Source organism: Arvicanthis niloticus, chromosome 5, assembly GCF_011762505.2.
Source record: "Arvicanthis niloticus isolate mArvNil1 chromosome 5, mArvNil1.pat.X, whole genome shotgun sequence".
Taxonomy (NCBI): Eukaryota; Metazoa; Chordata; class Mammalia; order Rodentia; family Muridae; genus Arvicanthis; species Arvicanthis niloticus.
Genome location: NC_047662.1, coordinates 99,063,360 through 99,079,474, shown reverse-complemented (window position 1 = coordinate 99,079,474; position 16,115 = coordinate 99,063,360). Strand labels below are relative to the sequence as shown.

Below are 16,115 nucleotides of genomic sequence, written 5' to 3'. Positions count from 1 at the left end.
CGAGGCAGGAGGTTCACGAGTTCAAGACCGACTTGGGTATATAGTAAAACCTTATCTCAAAGTAACAAAAACAAGCAAAAAAAAAAAAAAAATCCAGACAAAAATGCTGCTACGTGCTAGCAGGTCATGGTGGCAACTCAATTGTGAAACCTTACCTTTTAAAAATTCCCTCATCTTTCTGTGTGAGACACAAAGGCATTCTGTTTACCACACGCCTGTTCTCTTCAGGCAAGGATGCTGAAGTGTTTGTTCTGTGGACTGTGAAGAGCTCAGCTAGGAGGAGAACTAGTTATTTGCTCAGTGGGTCTTCGGATGGGCGGGTGTGAATGTGGCAGAGTCCTCATTACAGGCTTGGGTTCGTCTCCTAAGAACATTCTTCTTTCCTTCGTTCCATTTAGGTAAATGGAAGAGCTGGCGGGCAGTTTATCCCAGACTCGGAAAGCACACCGAATAGAGCAGATGGTGGCAAGGTGGCTTCGGCGCTCCCGGGACAGCTCAGCCCGGTAAGGCTCCTGCACTGACAGAGGGTCCTATTAGTAGGGGTTTGGTATCCCTGTGGGAGGAAGTGCCTGTCCAGGAAGGACCTGGGGCTTCCTGTCCCTGGCTGGCTTTAATCAGCTGCCATAGATTGAGTGGCCAACAGATTGAGTGGAATGTCTTTTCTTGTGCCCTTCCCCAACACATACACAGTCACACTCACCCCAAACACACTCTTACTCCTCTCTCTCTCTCTCTCTCTCTCTCTCTCTCTCTCTCTCTCACACACACACACACACACACACACACACACACACATGTTCACATAGTCATTCTTATGCTATACACATGTCTGATATACCTGTCATATGCACTTTCTGGGCTCTTAATGTAAGAGTTTATATTCTTTCTATGTCCTTGTTTCCTGGAGCTGTTTCTTTCCCATAATCCCTATTTCTTTCTAAGCAAAAATGATATCAAATACAGATCTGATATGTCTGTTACAAGAAAACTTAAAAGTAAAATTTCAAAGCCTTCGTTTTCACCTGGGATCTTCCCATCTGGTCCTGCCACAGAGTTGAAGTGGCAGGTGCCAGGTGTTACTAAGACACATCCCCTGACAGGACATCTGCTGACAACAGACAAACTTGTTACCTTCCAGGCTGCCTGAGCTCAGGTTCACTGAGCCTCACTCAGGAGGTGTGAGAAGACCTGTAGAACCAGACAAAACGGGGTGGGGGGTGGGGGTGGGGCGCTCAGAGAGTGACTTCAGAATGACTCTTTTACGACCACTCTCCCTTATTCAAAAACCTTTGATGGCCTCCGTTTTGTAAATGTGTGGGCATTTTGCCTGCATGTATGTCTATACCATGTGTATGCAGTGCCCTCAGTGGCCAGAAAGGAGCCTGGTCAGATCCCTTGGAACTGGAGTCATCTTTAAAAAAAAAAAAAAAAAAAAAAAAAAAAAAAAAAGCTAAGTGTGGTGGCACATGCTTTTAAACCCAGCACAGGAGGGCTTGGCTGAAGTGCTGGGACTTCTGTGAAGGAGCACCCAGGCCTCGGTGAGAATGAACACCTCAGTGGTTCCCATAGAATAAACTGCACCATGGACATTGGCCTCCACCTGGTGTGGAACCCACTGAGCGCATTCCTTCCGGCTCAGCCTCCTGTGAGACCAGCAACATTGCTAGCCCCCTGTCTGTAGCCCAGAGGCAGCCGAGTCACAGGAGCACTGCAGGTAGCCAGAGAGTGCTTGACTAATGAATGAGAGAATTGTTTCCCAGGGGAGGTTCTGTGATCCTAACCCTGTGAGATTCCACTCCACAGGTTCTGTGGTGAGATACAGGCTTTCTATCTGTATCCCACTCTGTGCTGGCTAGCTTTATGTCAACGGGGCACAGCTAAAGTCATCAGAGAGGAGGGAACCTCAGTTAAGAAAATGCCTCCATAGCATGGGGTTGTAGGCAAGCCTGTAGGGCATTTTCTTAATTAGTGATTGATGGAGGACCCAGCCCATTGGGGGTGGTAGGCGGGTTCTGGCTGGGGCTGGGCTGGTGGTCCTGGGTTCTATAAGAACAGTGATATGAATGCATAGTCAAATAAACCCTTTCTTCCCCAATTTGCTTCTGGTCATGATGTTACATCATTGTCATAGTGATCCTAGGACACAGTCCTTCCCACCTACCTTGTTCACTATGTAGAGTAGGCACATAATATCGGTTAAAGATCGACAGGTCCTGCAGAAGAAAGACCCATTTAACTTGGCATTGCGTGAGTCTCTGATTTGGAGCTCATAACCTCCTACTTCTTTCTTAACTGTACATGGAAGGCAACCAACCTCTAGAAAGTTCTCTCTCCATATTCCTCTTCATCACCTAACGTGAAACACCGCCATTCAAAGCAGACAGTTCAGTAATTTTTAGTGTATATTTGCATATACCTGGGATTGTGTGACTGTCACCATAACTCCATTTTGGAATGCTGGCAGTACTCTAACAAGGACCTCTACCCCTCCCCTTCCCCTTCCCCTCCCCCTTCCCCTTCCCCTTCCCCTCCCCCTTCCCCTTCCCCTTCCCCTTCCCCTTCCCCCTCCCCTCCCCCTTCCCCTTCCCCCTCCCCTCCCCCTTCCCCTTCCCCTTCCCCTTCCCCTTCCCCTTCCCCCTCCCCTCCCCCTCCCCCTTCCCCTTCCCCTTCCCCTTCCCCTTCCCCTCCCCCTTCCCTCAACCCCAGCATTCATTTTGCAGCTGCTCCTCACTAGTCCCAGCTGCTTTCCGCCCCCATAGATATGCTTATTTAGATATTTCTCATAAACAGAGCCATTCATTTGAGGAGCATTGTGCATGGCTTCTTCCACTTAACATAGTATGTTCGAATCTGTGGCATGATAGCATGAATTAGTATGTCCTACCCTTTCACCTCCAAATAATCTCTCACTATTGAGTATTCTGTCTGCTCATCAGCTGATATTGCGTAATATAGACATCTGGGTGGTTTTCATATTGTGAGTATTATGAATTATGTGAACATTTGCATAAAGCATTTCAGAGGGTAGTAGCCGGGTCATGTGGTAACTCTGTTTAATCTTTGGAAGAGCTGCTAGGCCCTTGTGAAGTCACTGTACTGTTTGCATTTCTATCAGTGCTGTGTGAGGGTTTCAGTTCTTTGCCAAGTCTTGCTGTTATTCATCTTTTTGATAGTGGCCTTCATGGTAAGTGAAGTTGTCTTTCATGTTCACTTACTTTTTTATTTTGTTCATTGGTTTTAGTTGCTTGGCTCTTCAGCCAGGGCTTCGTGTAGCCCAAGCCTTGGGCTCACTTGAGCTCACTCGGGCTGTGTAGCCTCACATGGCCTTAAACTTCTGACCTTCCTAAGTCTGCCTCTTGACAGCTGGAATTACAGGCATGTGTCCCTGACTTAGTTCTGGTTTTGTTGCTATGATAAAAAATACCTATGATACAAAATACCTCAAGGGAAAAAACAAAAAGGTTATTTTAGTTCACAGTTCAGGCACAGTCTATTACGTGGAGGAGGTGGAGTCAGCAGGAATGTGAAATAGCCATTCACGTTGCTTCCTCAGGCAGAGGAAGGTGGTGCTCAGTACTCAGTTCTCTCTCCCTCTCTGTCTCTCTGTCTCTCTGTCTCTCTGTCTCGCGCGCGCGCCCCAACCCCCCCCCCCCCAGGAGCCATCCTGTAAAACGATGTCACCTCAAGCAGCCCAGTTAAGAAAATCCCCAGTAGGCGTGGTGCATCTGTGCACCTTTAATCCCAGCAGTCAGAAAGCAGAGGTGGGAGAAGCTCTCTGAGTGTGAGGCCAGCCTGGTCTACAGGCCAGCCTGGGGTGAAACTGAGTCTCAAAAACAAAACAAAGCGGAAAAACCTTCCATATCCTGCTGAGTGTCCTGTTGAGATGACAACTGGAATCAACCATCATTCCCAACTCTGTCTGTGGTTTTGATCTGCACTCTCCCAATTAGACAAAATTATATTGAACATCTTTCTGTGCATCTAGAGAGCCCATCTGCCTCTGCCTCTGTCTCTGTCTCTGTCTCTGTGTGTCTCTCCATCTCTCATCTTTTCTCTTTATTGAATGGAAGCTAAAAAGAAGGAAAACAGAGGTCCCCATTTTCAGCCACTGAAGACACCATTTTTATGTCTCTGTTTTCAGGACAATTCATATAATCTTCAAAGTGCTTCTCACCTCTAACCCTGTGCCCTTCAGGTGAAAAGTGCATGGTACCCTCTGTCACCACATCCTCCTAAGAGCCCTGCACCCAGCCCATCAGCACCTCCTGCCTTCGGCCATACCTCAGGTGCAGCTGCCTCTGTGCCCCTGGAAACACTCTGTAGTCATTTTTTATTGCCTCAGTTAACTCTCTCCCCTGCGTGGGTGTCCAGATGTACAGAGCTCCCCCTGAGGTGTGAGCCACTGCTCCCTACAACTGCTCACCCACTCTTCACACTTTAGGGTGACCTAGAACCTTCGCCGCTTGCTTGTTCGTTGCCATCCTCCCTACCCAGTTATCATGCGGCCCTTCCCCCCTCCTGCCATATATGAGCCCAGGACTGAGTATCTTGTTTTACAGAGGAACTTCAGCCATAGCAGAGTGTGTACTGTGTAATACATGCTCAGTAAATTTAATTAATTTATTTTGAGAAAGGGTCTTTTACTCCTTACTTTTAGTTGGCCTGGAACTTGCTATGTAAACTAGACTGGCTTTGAACTCACAGAGGCCTGCCTGCCTCTGCCTCCTGAGGGCTAGGATTCAAGGTGCGTGTCTTGTGTTACCATACCTGGCTTAAGTACAACTAAGGATGGGGCAGGGGGTGTTTGTTTTTGGTTTGTTTTTGTTTTTTTCTGTTTTTTTGAGATAGAATTTGGGGGTGGGTTGTTTGTTTGTTTGTTTGTTTGTTTTTGTGTGTAGCTCTGGCTGTCCTAGAACTAGCTCTGTAGACCAGGCTGGCCTCAAACTGAAAGAGGTATACCTGCTTCTGCCCCTGAGTGCTAGTATTAACAGCATGCACTACCAACACCCAGCATATATTTAAAATTTCCAAACTTGTGAGATGGTTTAGTGGTTTTGCCACATGAGCACAGAAACCTAAATTTCATCCCTAGAGTCCTTATGGAGTTGAAAGGAGAGCACTGACTCCAAAGAGTTGCCTTTTGGTCACATGTGCAGAGTAATACATACACACACACACACACACACACACACACACACACACATATAAACACACACATATTCCCAGACACACACACATACATATACATACACACATAAGCGCACACATATACACATATACACACACACACATATATACATACACATAAATACAAACACAAAAACATACACACATACATATACACACTCATAGTGAATCAAAAATATTTTTTATTTTAATTGTATTATATGTATGCATGTGTGTATGTGTGTGTCTGCATATTGTGCAATATGTGCATGTCTGGTACCTGCAGAGGCCAGAACAGGGCATTGGATCCCTTAGAGCTGGAGTTATAGATGGTTGTGAGCTACTATGTGGTGCTAGGAATGGAACCTGAGTTCTTCGGAAGAGCAGACAATGCTCTTAACTGATAAGCCATGGTTCTTTTTTTCTGTCCCTCCTTTTTTCCAAAAGTACATCTTGGGAGCACACAATTTTAAGACACTAGAGAAATTGAAATAGGGAATAGGGATGTTAAAATACATTACAAACACAAGACCAGGACTTTGCATCTCAACACTCACATTAGCTCGGGCCAGCAGTGAAGGAAATTCCTTTGAAGGGTTATCTGTGGTCCAGGAAGCAGCTATCAGCAGTTAGACCACTTTGCACACATATTCTAGGTTTTTTCCAAGACTTGCAATAATTCCAGTCTTGTACTTACTTTTACTTACAATAGCTATTTCTCCATAATATTTAAACTTTATGTTTATAGGAGTAAATCAGCTCAAAGTAACTGTCCATTTCTAAGCCTTATGAAACAATGGAGAACTTTAAGTACCTGGTGTGATGTTACCCTCCTGTAACTCACCTTTAACCGGTGTTTTACTGCAGGGAGTGCCAACTCTCAATGCTACTTGGATTTCCTCAGTTTTCAATGAATTCTCACCAGGTGTTATTGGTCAAATTTAAACTGTAGTATAAATTGGAATGCATTTACCTAGGCTGATGGAAGCCTAGTGGTACTTGCAGTTCCTGGAATGGGAGATTATGCAAGTACATTGAAGCTGACACTTCTGTGACCACTTGATTGCAAAATCCATCATGTGACTGTTTGACACAGTCCATCCTGACAATAAAGCATTCATTATCAGTTCTTTGAGAAAGAGCTAACTCAGAGGGTAGGAGCAGTGGCTCGAGGTTCAGAACATGTAGGCTCTTGCAGAGGACAGTTCCCAGCACCCACATCAGGACACTCACCTCCACCTGTCACTCCAGCTCCAGAAGAGCCAGGGCCCTCTTCTGGGCTCTGTGGGTACCTGCATTCAAGTGCACATATACACATGATTTAAAAATAATAAAAACAAACCTTTTTAAAGAAGAAATAGCTAATCCCTCAAATGGCCCCTCAATAGGATTTTCTCTTGGTTACTTTTTGTCAACTGGATGTGGGCAAGAGTCATTTGAAAAGAAGGACTGTCAGTTGAAAAAAATGTCTACACTGACTGGCCTGTACACAAGCCTGTTGGGCATTTAGTTGATTAATAATTGATGTGGCAAAGGCCTATCCTGCTGTGGAGGGTGCCATCCCTGGGCAGGTGCTGTGGAGGGTGCCATCCCTGGATAAGTGCTCCTGGCTACAGACAACAAACTGAGTGAGCCATGAGGAACAAGCCAGGAAACAAAGTCCCACCATGGTCTATGCTTCAGTTCCTGCCTCTAGGTTCCTGCCTTTAGTACCCCCTTCCCCGCCCTTCTATATTCCTTGGGTGATGGACTATATTGTGAAACTGATGGCTGAAATAAAAGCTTCTTTCTTCCCAAGTTGCTTTCCATCATGGTACTTTATCAGAGCAATAGAAAAACTTTGACAGTTTTTTTTTTTTTTTTTTTTTTTTTTTTTTTTTTTTTTTTTGGTTTTTCGAGACAGGGTTTCTCCGTGTAGTCCTGGCTGTCCTAGAACTCACTCTGTAGACCAGGCTAGCCTCGAACTCAGAAATCCGCCTGCCTCTGCCTCCCAAGTGCTGGGATTAAAGGCGTGCGCCACCACCACCCAGCTGACAGTTTTGAATTTATTTATTTATTATTTACTTTACTTCCCGATCATAGCCCCTTTCCCTTCTCTCTTCCCAGTCTTATCCTTAAAACTTCTTCCCCTCATTGCCCCTCCCCTTGGGTACCACTCCTCCCTGGGTCATCTAGTCAGTCCAAGTACAGGAAGGGGATCCAATGGCAGGGAGTAGAGACTGAGACAGCCCAGCTCCATTTGTTAGGGGACCCACATGAAGACCAAGCTTCACATTTGCTACAAATGTGTAGGGAGCCTAGGTCAAGCCCCTGCATGCTCCCTGGTTGGTGGCCTAAACTTTGTGAGCCCCCATGGTCCCAGGTTAGTTGACTCTGTCCGACTTCTGTGGTGTCCTTGACATCTCTGACTTGCTCACTTCTATCCCCGACTCTTCCACAGGATTCTTCAGGCTCTGCCTGATATTTGGCTGTGGGTCTCTGCATCTGCCTCCATCTGCTGCTGGATGAAGCCTCAGGAAACAGCTATGCTAGGCTCCTGTCTGCAAGCATAGCACTGTATCATTAATAGTGTTAGGAGTTGACTCTCTCACATGGGATGTGTCCCAAGCTGGGGCAGTCACTGGTGGGCTGTTCCCTCAGTTTCTGCTCCATCTTTATCCCTAAACATCTTGTTGGCAGCACAAAATTTTGGGTTGAAGGTTTTGTAAGTGGATTGATGTCCCCATTCCTCCCCCTGGAAGCCCTGCCTGGTTACAGGAGATGGCCACTTCCGTCTCTCTATCCTCCTCTGGTAGGAATCTAAGCTAGGGTCACCCCCATAATAAACTCCCCATATTCTCTCCTGTCCCAGGCCTCCAGCTACTCACCAGTGATGCCCCCTGCCAATTTCTATTCTCACTTCTAGCCTTCTCTTGCCCCTTCCTCATCTCCTTTCCTGCCCAGTTCCCTCTCTCCATCCACCTCTGATGACTGTTTAGTTTCCCCTTCTGAGTGAAATTCATAATCCTCCAATGGGCTCTCCTTATTATCCAGTTCCTTTGTGTCTGTGGTTATAGCATAGTTGTCCTGCACTTATGGCTAATGTCCATTTATAAGTGAATACCTACCATGCATGTCCTTTTGGGTCTGGGTTTACCTCACTCAGGATGATATTCTCAAGTTCCATCCATTTGCCTGCAAAATTCATGATGTCTTTCTTTTATTAGCTGAATAGTATCCCATTGTGTAGATGTACCACATTTTCTGTATCCATTCTTCAGCTGAGGGACATCTGGGTTGTCTTCAGTTTCTGGCTATTACATATAAAGCTGCTATAAACATAATTGAGCAAGTGTCCCTGTGTTATAGTGGGGCACCTTTTGAGTATATTCCCAGGACTGGTATACCTGGGTCTTGAGGTAGAACTATTCTCAGTTTTCTGATTGATTTCCAAAGTGGTTGTACCAGTTTGCAATCCCACTAGCAATGGAGGGTGCAGTGCTGTCACCTGAGTTTTTGATCTTAGCCATTCTGATGGGTGTAAGTGGAGTCTCAGGGTCATTTGGATTTGCATTTCTTTGATGACTAAGGATGTTGAACCTTTCTTTAAGTGCTTCTCAGCCATTTGAGATTTTTCTGTTGGGAATTTTCCATTTAGCTCTGTACCCCATTTTTAAATTGGGTTGTTTAGATTATCGGTTTCTAATTTCTTGAGTTCTTTACATATTTTAGATGTTATCCCTCTGTCAGATATAGGATTGGTGAAGATCCTTTCCCAGTCTTTAAGTTGCCATTTTGTCCTATTGATTCTGTCCTTTGCCCTGCAGAAGCTTTTCAGTTTCTTGAGGTCCCATTTATTAATTGTTGATCTTAGAGACTGAACCACTGGTGTTCTGTTCAGGAAGTGGTCTTCTGTACCAATGAGTTCACGGGTATTTTTCACTTTCTGTCTGTTAGGTTTAATGTATCTGGTTTTATGCTGAGGTCTCTGATCCACTTGGACTTGAATTTTGTGCAAGGTGATAAATATGAAACTGAACAACTCTCTTTTCAATGAAGAAATAAAATAATTAAAGACTTTCTAGAATCCAATCAAATGAAGGCAGAACATACCCCAATTTATGGGACACTAAGAGGAAAGTTCATAGCACTAAAGGCCTCCATAAAGAAATGAGAATGTTCTCATACCAACAATTTTCAAGTACATCTGAAAGCTGTAGAAAGAAAGAAGCAAACACACAGCAAGAGAAGTAGAGGCAGGAAAAAAAAAAACAAAATCAGGGCTGATATCAATTAGAAACAAAGAAAACAATACAAAGAATCAATGAAACCAAGAAATGGTTCTTTGAGAAAACCAATAAAATAGACAAACCCTTAACCAAACTAACTAAAAGACAGAGAGACAGTATCCAAATAAAGAAAATCAGAAATGAGAAGGGAGATATAACAACAGACAACTAAGAAATTCAAAGAATCATTTGATCTTCAAAAGCTGGACTCCAAAAATTAGAAAAGCTTAAGGAAATGGGTGATTTTCTAGGCAGTGCAGACTGTTTAGAAAGAGCTGCATCACAGAAAAATTGCAACATAAAAACCTTAACTTGTCATTTTCCTTACAAGTAAATGAGGGGTTTTTTGGTTGGTTTGTTATTTGTTTTGAGACAAAGTTTCACTATGTAGCCTTGGCTGATTTACCTGGAACTCATGGAGGCCTGTCTATCCCTGCCTCCCAGGAATTGTTGGGGGTTTTTTGTTTGTTTGTTTGTTTGTTTTTGACACAGGTTTTCTCTGTGTAGTCCTGTTTGTCCTGGAACTTACTATGTAGACCAGGCTGGCATCCAACTCACAGATTTGCCTGCCTCTGCCTCCCAAGTGCTGGGATTAAAGATGTGCGCCACCACACCCAGCCCAGTTTTCTTTTTAAATCTTTTTAGGACTATAGAAATAAGACTATACTGGCTTAGAAGCTGATATTCAACTTGTCTTTTCTCTGACAGAAGTTACTGTTTCTATATAGTTAAAGCACTTCTTTTCCTTGATGCATTTCTATATTGCATCTACATTTAAAATAATCTTGACCTGGGGCTGCAGGGATTGCTCGGTCACTAAAAAGCTGGCTCAGATCCCCAGCATCCATGGAAAAGCTAGGTAGAGCAGGGTATGTTTAAACTCCAACAATGGTGGGTACCTACAGCTCATTGGTAAGCCTGTTCACCCAGTTGGTAAGTGCCAGGTTCAATGAGAGATCCCATTCCTAAATAAATAAATAAATAAATTTATAAAAGACTCTGTCTCAAAAAAGGAAACAAAGGGATTTTGAACATTCTCGTGGAGAAGAAATGATATATTACCTTGAATTGAACATCACATGATGTATATAGGTATACTGACACCCCATAAATACGTTAATTATGCATCATATATATGTAGAATCAACCTCTGGCCTACACACACACACACACATACACACACACACACTTTTTTTTTTAAATCTTGACCTAATGGAAGTTTTACTTTTTAATTGAGCATAGTTTAAGATATAATACTCTATCTTTAGTTCTTTGGTGTCAAATTTATTTTAATATAATCTAGGAAATAAAGATGTAGCTTGATTTTTTTTTTCCAGAATAGTAAGCAGTTGTGAGTCACTTTGCCTGTGTAATTCATGGGACTCTTGCTTCGTCCTGACGAGGGTGATAGGAACCGTTTCTGGGCTGTTGAACTTACTGACTGCTCTATATGGCTGTGTTAAAACCACTTATATTAATTGTATCATACATCTCATTTCCTGTTAAACCAGGCTTTTCTTTGGCTCTGTCTTCAGAGCTTTTGCTTCCAGTTGCCATTTCTGCCATACTGAATAATTTCACTTGGTTATTAATACAAGCATGAAATTGACTGAATTTTCTGACCTTTAGAGATGAGAGCTCTACATAGCAAGATTAGTTTTATCTTTAAGCTCAAAAAAGATTTCTTTCAATCTAGCTTGACTCTCAGCACTGAATGTACTGCATGTATGTACACACACATATGTACACACATGTCTGTGCATATGGCATCTCAGTGTCACAAGCCCCTCCTACTGGCTTTACACACTTCCCAGACGTATTTGTCCAACCCCATTATAAATAGCCTACTTACCATGACACAGAGGTGGCTTTGTCTTTTCTAATGTCCCTGATGATAACTGTCCTTTCAGGTGACACGTTTTTCTATTGCTTCTTGACCTGTGAGCAAAAGCTGAAGGATTTGAGAACAGTCTGGAAGTCAGGCTCTTATGCTGGCTGGGAACTCACTGAGTGGTCCAGGCTGAAACATGGGATCTTCTGCCCCAGCTGTGTTGGGATTACATACTTGTACCACCGAGTCTACCTCCAGATCATGTTTAAGGTAGCAACAGGCCTGGGGATATAATTTAGTAATATCACTTTCCCAGTGTATGTAAGGCCTTGGGTTCCATCCCTCACACCACAAAATAATAAATAGTAAGGATGGAAGGTATCCCCTCAAGTGTGGGGGTGCTACATTGACTGCCTGCCTAGGTACTATCACAACTCAGGAACATTACTCTGACAATAAATAGGGTTACTCCCTTTTTGATACAGATTTGGCCTCTATTCCAGCTTTTTCTGAATACATCTCAAAGTATAAAATCTGGTTTATACCAGAGTCAGCTTCTAAAAATCACTGAAGCTAAACATAATAAGGTGTTTAAACATAGATTTAAAACTGCTTCTCCGCAAGCTGCCAGAACACGAGAATGAGTCTGCGTAGAGGTAAGACACATATCCCAAAGTGTCCGTGAACAGAGCAAAGGCCAGAGGATATTTGAAGCATAATTTATTTCCACCTGGCATTTTTTCCTCTTCAGTGTTATTGATCAGCTCAGCATGAACTTATGACCCATAAGATTTAGCATTAACCTCTACAAACTGTATAGATGAATTGACCATGTTTTCTCTGCTCCTACCTTAGAGGTAAATGCACTTATCCGGCGGGAATTCTATTAGTGTAATGATGAGTCTTCTGCCATTTGGTTGTAAGCTTAGAGAAATGGCCTCCAACTTATGATTGGAGCGCACCAGGCATCGCCACAGAGGTAGACAGATGGTTGGAGCGCACCAGGCATCGCCACAGAGGTAGACAGATGGTTGGAGCATACCAGGTATCGCCACAGAGGTAGACAGATGGTTGGAGCACACCAGGCATCGCCACAGTGGTAGACAGATGGTTGGAGCATACCAGGCATTGCCACAGAGGTAGACAGATGGTTGGAGTGCACCAGGCATCGCCACAGAGGTAGACAGATGGTTGGAGCACACCAGGCATCGCCACAGTGGTAGACAGATGGTTGGAGTGCACCAGGCATTGCCACAGAGGTAGACAGATGGTTCGAGTGCACCAGGCATCACCACAGAGGTAGACAGATGGTTGGAGCATACCAGGCATTGCCACAGAGGTAGACAGATGGTTGGAGTGCACCAGGCATCGCCACAGAGGTAGACAGATGGTTGGAGCACACCAGGCATCGCCACAGTGGTAGACAGATGGTTGGAGTGCACCAGGCATCGCCACAGAGGTAGACAGATGGTTGGAGTGCACCAGGCATCACCACAGAGGTAGACAGATGGTTGGAGCATACCAGGCATTGCCACAGAGGTAGACAGATGGTTGGAGTGCACCAGGCATCGCCACAGAGGTAGACAGATGGTTGGAGCACACCAGGCATCGCCACAGTGGTAGACAGATGGTTGGAGTGCACCAGGCATTGCCACAGAGGTAGACAGATGGTTCGAGTGCACCAGGCATCACCACAGAGGTAGACAGATGGTTGGAGCATACCAGGCATTGCCACAGAGGTAGACAGATGGTTCGAGTGCACCAGGCATCGCCACAGAGGTAGACAGATGTGTTTTTGGATCGCCATTTAGTTTTCTATTTAAAACATGTCTCAGAAGAGAATGTTTCATTGTAGAAACCATTTCTTTCAACTACTGTCAAATATTAAATGTTCTCTTGGACAGAGGCCAGTTTATGTACTTACATAGTCCCTTTCCAAGCAAAAGCTAGACGTGGCCTTTAGGGAAAATGTCAACTCCAGACTTTGAGCCAAAGTCACAAATGCTATCCAGGGATTAATAAACACAGTGGGGCCTTGTTTGTCTTCCACTGTTAAAGAGTACACCCTCCAAAGGGAAAAGTGTCAGATAACTGAAGCCCACTCATCTGGAAAGCACGGAGATGGAGTCAGTTGACACCCCTGGTAAGAGTGTGTGCTTTCTTTTATTCTCCAGACAGTTACTGAGAATCCGGCTGGCTATAAGTTCTTCACATGGATTAAGAAAGGTTCAGCTCTCAAAATGCAAATTACAACCTAGCAAGGACAGCAGAGTTTGGCACTGGCCATTCTAAATGTGAGGTCTCTTTGAAATAAGGATAGTAGCAGGGTGTGAAGGCTCGGGCCTATCATCCCAGCCCTCAGGAGGTAGAGCAGGAGGATCCTCAGTCACAGAGGGAGAGTTTAAAGCCAGCCTGGGTTGCACAAGAGCATAAGACGTGCTCAGAAAAACAAAGAGAGGTGCCAGGGAGATGGCTCAGTGGGCAGAAGTGCCTGCCATATGAACTCAACACCTGAGCTCCTTCCCTGGAAACTCTGTGAGAGCTCAGGGCGGGGCGTGTGCTTGTCATCCCAGAACTCTTACTGTGAGAAGGGACTCTTACTGTGATGCAGAAGAATCGCTGCAAGCTGGAGGCTGTCCTGGAGCATGGAGCATGTCACAGAAACAAGAGAGAGCCTGCTGGGTGATACTAACTCACACCTTTAATCCCAGCACTCAGGAGGCCTCGAATCTCTGTGAGTTCAAGGCCAGCCTGGTCTACAGAGTGAGTTTCAGGACAGCCAAGGTTACACAGAGAAACGCTGTCTCAAAAAACTTCCAAAAAACAAAACAAAACAACCCTGCCCCAACAAAGTGTAGACAGCAAGAACTGACTCTTAGGGAAGTCATCCTGTGACCTGGATATGGGGCAGGAAGTGGGTAGATACGGTTCTATGGGCAAATTCAGCAAACGGAGATATTACTGCCAAAATCATAAGACTGCATAGGAGTTGGACAGGTAGAGTACAAATAAAGGTAAGTGTGTGTGCTCGTGTGAGTGTGTAAGTGTGTGTGTGCCCGTGTGAGTGTGTGAGTGTGTGTGTCGGTGTGTGTGTGCCTGTGTCAGCATGTTTTTTGTAAGTTCCTAGGCAGAAGAAGGAGCTTCCCGTGTGTGTGTGTGTGTGTGTGTGTGTGTGTGTGTGTGTGTGTGTGTGTGAGAGAGAGAGAGAGAGAGAGAGAGGAGGGGGAGTTTTCAGGCAGAACAAAGAACTTCCCTTGTGTGTATATGTGTGTTTATCTGTGTGTGTAACTGAGTGAGTGTGTGTAAGGGTGTGTGTTGGAAGTTCCTAGGCAGAAGGAGTTTGCCTTGTGTGTGTATGTGTGCATGTGTGTGTGTTAGAAGTTTCCAGGCAGAGAAAGGAGCTTGCCTTAAGGCTGTCATCTTTAAAGAACTCAAAGGAGATGAATTTAGATGGAACCAAAGTAACAGAATGACTGACTTGGAGACTGGAGTGATAGGGAGGGACTATCTTGCGCCTCTGCCTCCCGAGTGCTGGGGTTAAAGGCGTGGGTCACCACCACCACCTGGCTGGGGACTAATTCTTATGTGGGTTTGGTTCAACTCTTCCCTATTGGTTGTTGAGAATGTTTCTACCAGTCTAAATATAGTTGTAAAGCATATATATTTTTGAGTTTTATTTTTTTAATTCTCTGTGTGGGGACTAGAGAGATGGCTCAGTGGTTAAGAGCACATGTTGGTCTTACAGAGGACCTGGATTTAGTTCCCAGCACCCATGTGGTAGCTCACAATCACCTATAACTCCAGTTCCAGGGGATCCAGTGCCCTCTTTTGGTCACCAAGGATACCAGGCATGTATGTGGTGCACATACATGCATGCAGACAAACACTCATACACATGAAATAATAAATGTAAAATAAAAACTGAAAACTAGCAATGATAAAAGAAAAATCAAGATCCAGTCTTTTTATAAAAGCAAAAATCCCTCCTGTGTTTATTATGAGTGGCTAAAATAATCTGTTAAGTTACATGTCCCAGCATTCCTCAGTGGTGGCTATGCCCCTGCTGTTACTACTGCTGCTATTATTGTTCCCGTTAACCAATAAAATTTGGGTTTGTTTGTTTGTTTGGTTGGTTGGTTGGTTTTTTTTTGGATTTTGGAAACAGTCTCAGGTAGTCTGAGCCAGCCTAATTCACTGTGCAGCCAAGGATAACCTTGTCTTCTCTGCCTCCAAGTGCTAGAATTACAGACATGTGCCACCGTGCCTGGACTTACTTTTCTAAATTTATTTTTTAATCTGAAAGAATTTCTAAGCCATATGACATTAAATCTGTGTTTTAACGGAGCGCTTCTATTGTTCTACGTGTTAATCCTCTCCCTACCCTCAGGACCCAGTCTGAGTGGTTGCCGGATTTGTCTTCCTTTATATAGGCCTCAAGGACAGTTTCGTCATTCCCCTTAAATAAATCTCCCTGACCCTGAGTTAATGAATATACACCACTAATTTCGTTAGTTGAATCCTTCTGCTGGTGCTTCCCAGCTGCCTAACGGTGGCTCATTAAAATGCCTGCCACTGAATATACCTTCAACTCATCTGTTTTAAATGGGTTGTTGGACTCTTTCTGTGGCTGTTTTATTTTATCCTGCAACTCCACCAATTTCTTTTATAGCCCTGAAAAAAAGGTGGAGGTCAGAGGAATGTTTCAGTGAAAAAAAAAAAAAAAAAAAAAAGAGCTTTCAGTGTAGGCCTTCCATCTTGAGTTCAACCTCAGAACTGAGTAAGAAGAACACATGCACACACAAGTGCACATATGCGCACACGCACAAGACACACATTAAATAAAATTAAAT

The 16,115-nt window shown here is 44.3% G+C and overlaps 1 protein-coding gene across 4 annotated transcripts in view; it reads left to right on the top strand.

Annotated features, from left to right (window-relative positions):
- The window catches only part of Frmpd1 (FERM and PDZ domain containing 1), a 175,619-nt gene that overhangs the window by 113,461 nt on the left and 46,043 nt on the right, over positions 1 to 16,115 (top strand). For all 4 annotated transcript variants that reach the window (XM_076935043.1, XM_076935042.1, XM_076935044.1 and 1 more), the window contains exon 2: positions 399 to 503. In XM_076935043.1, coding sequence (XP_076791158.1) covers positions 403 to 503 — 101 coding nt within the window. In that variant the 5' untranslated portion in view covers positions 399 to 402. The remainder of the gene's footprint in view (positions 1 to 398; positions 504 to 16,115) is intronic.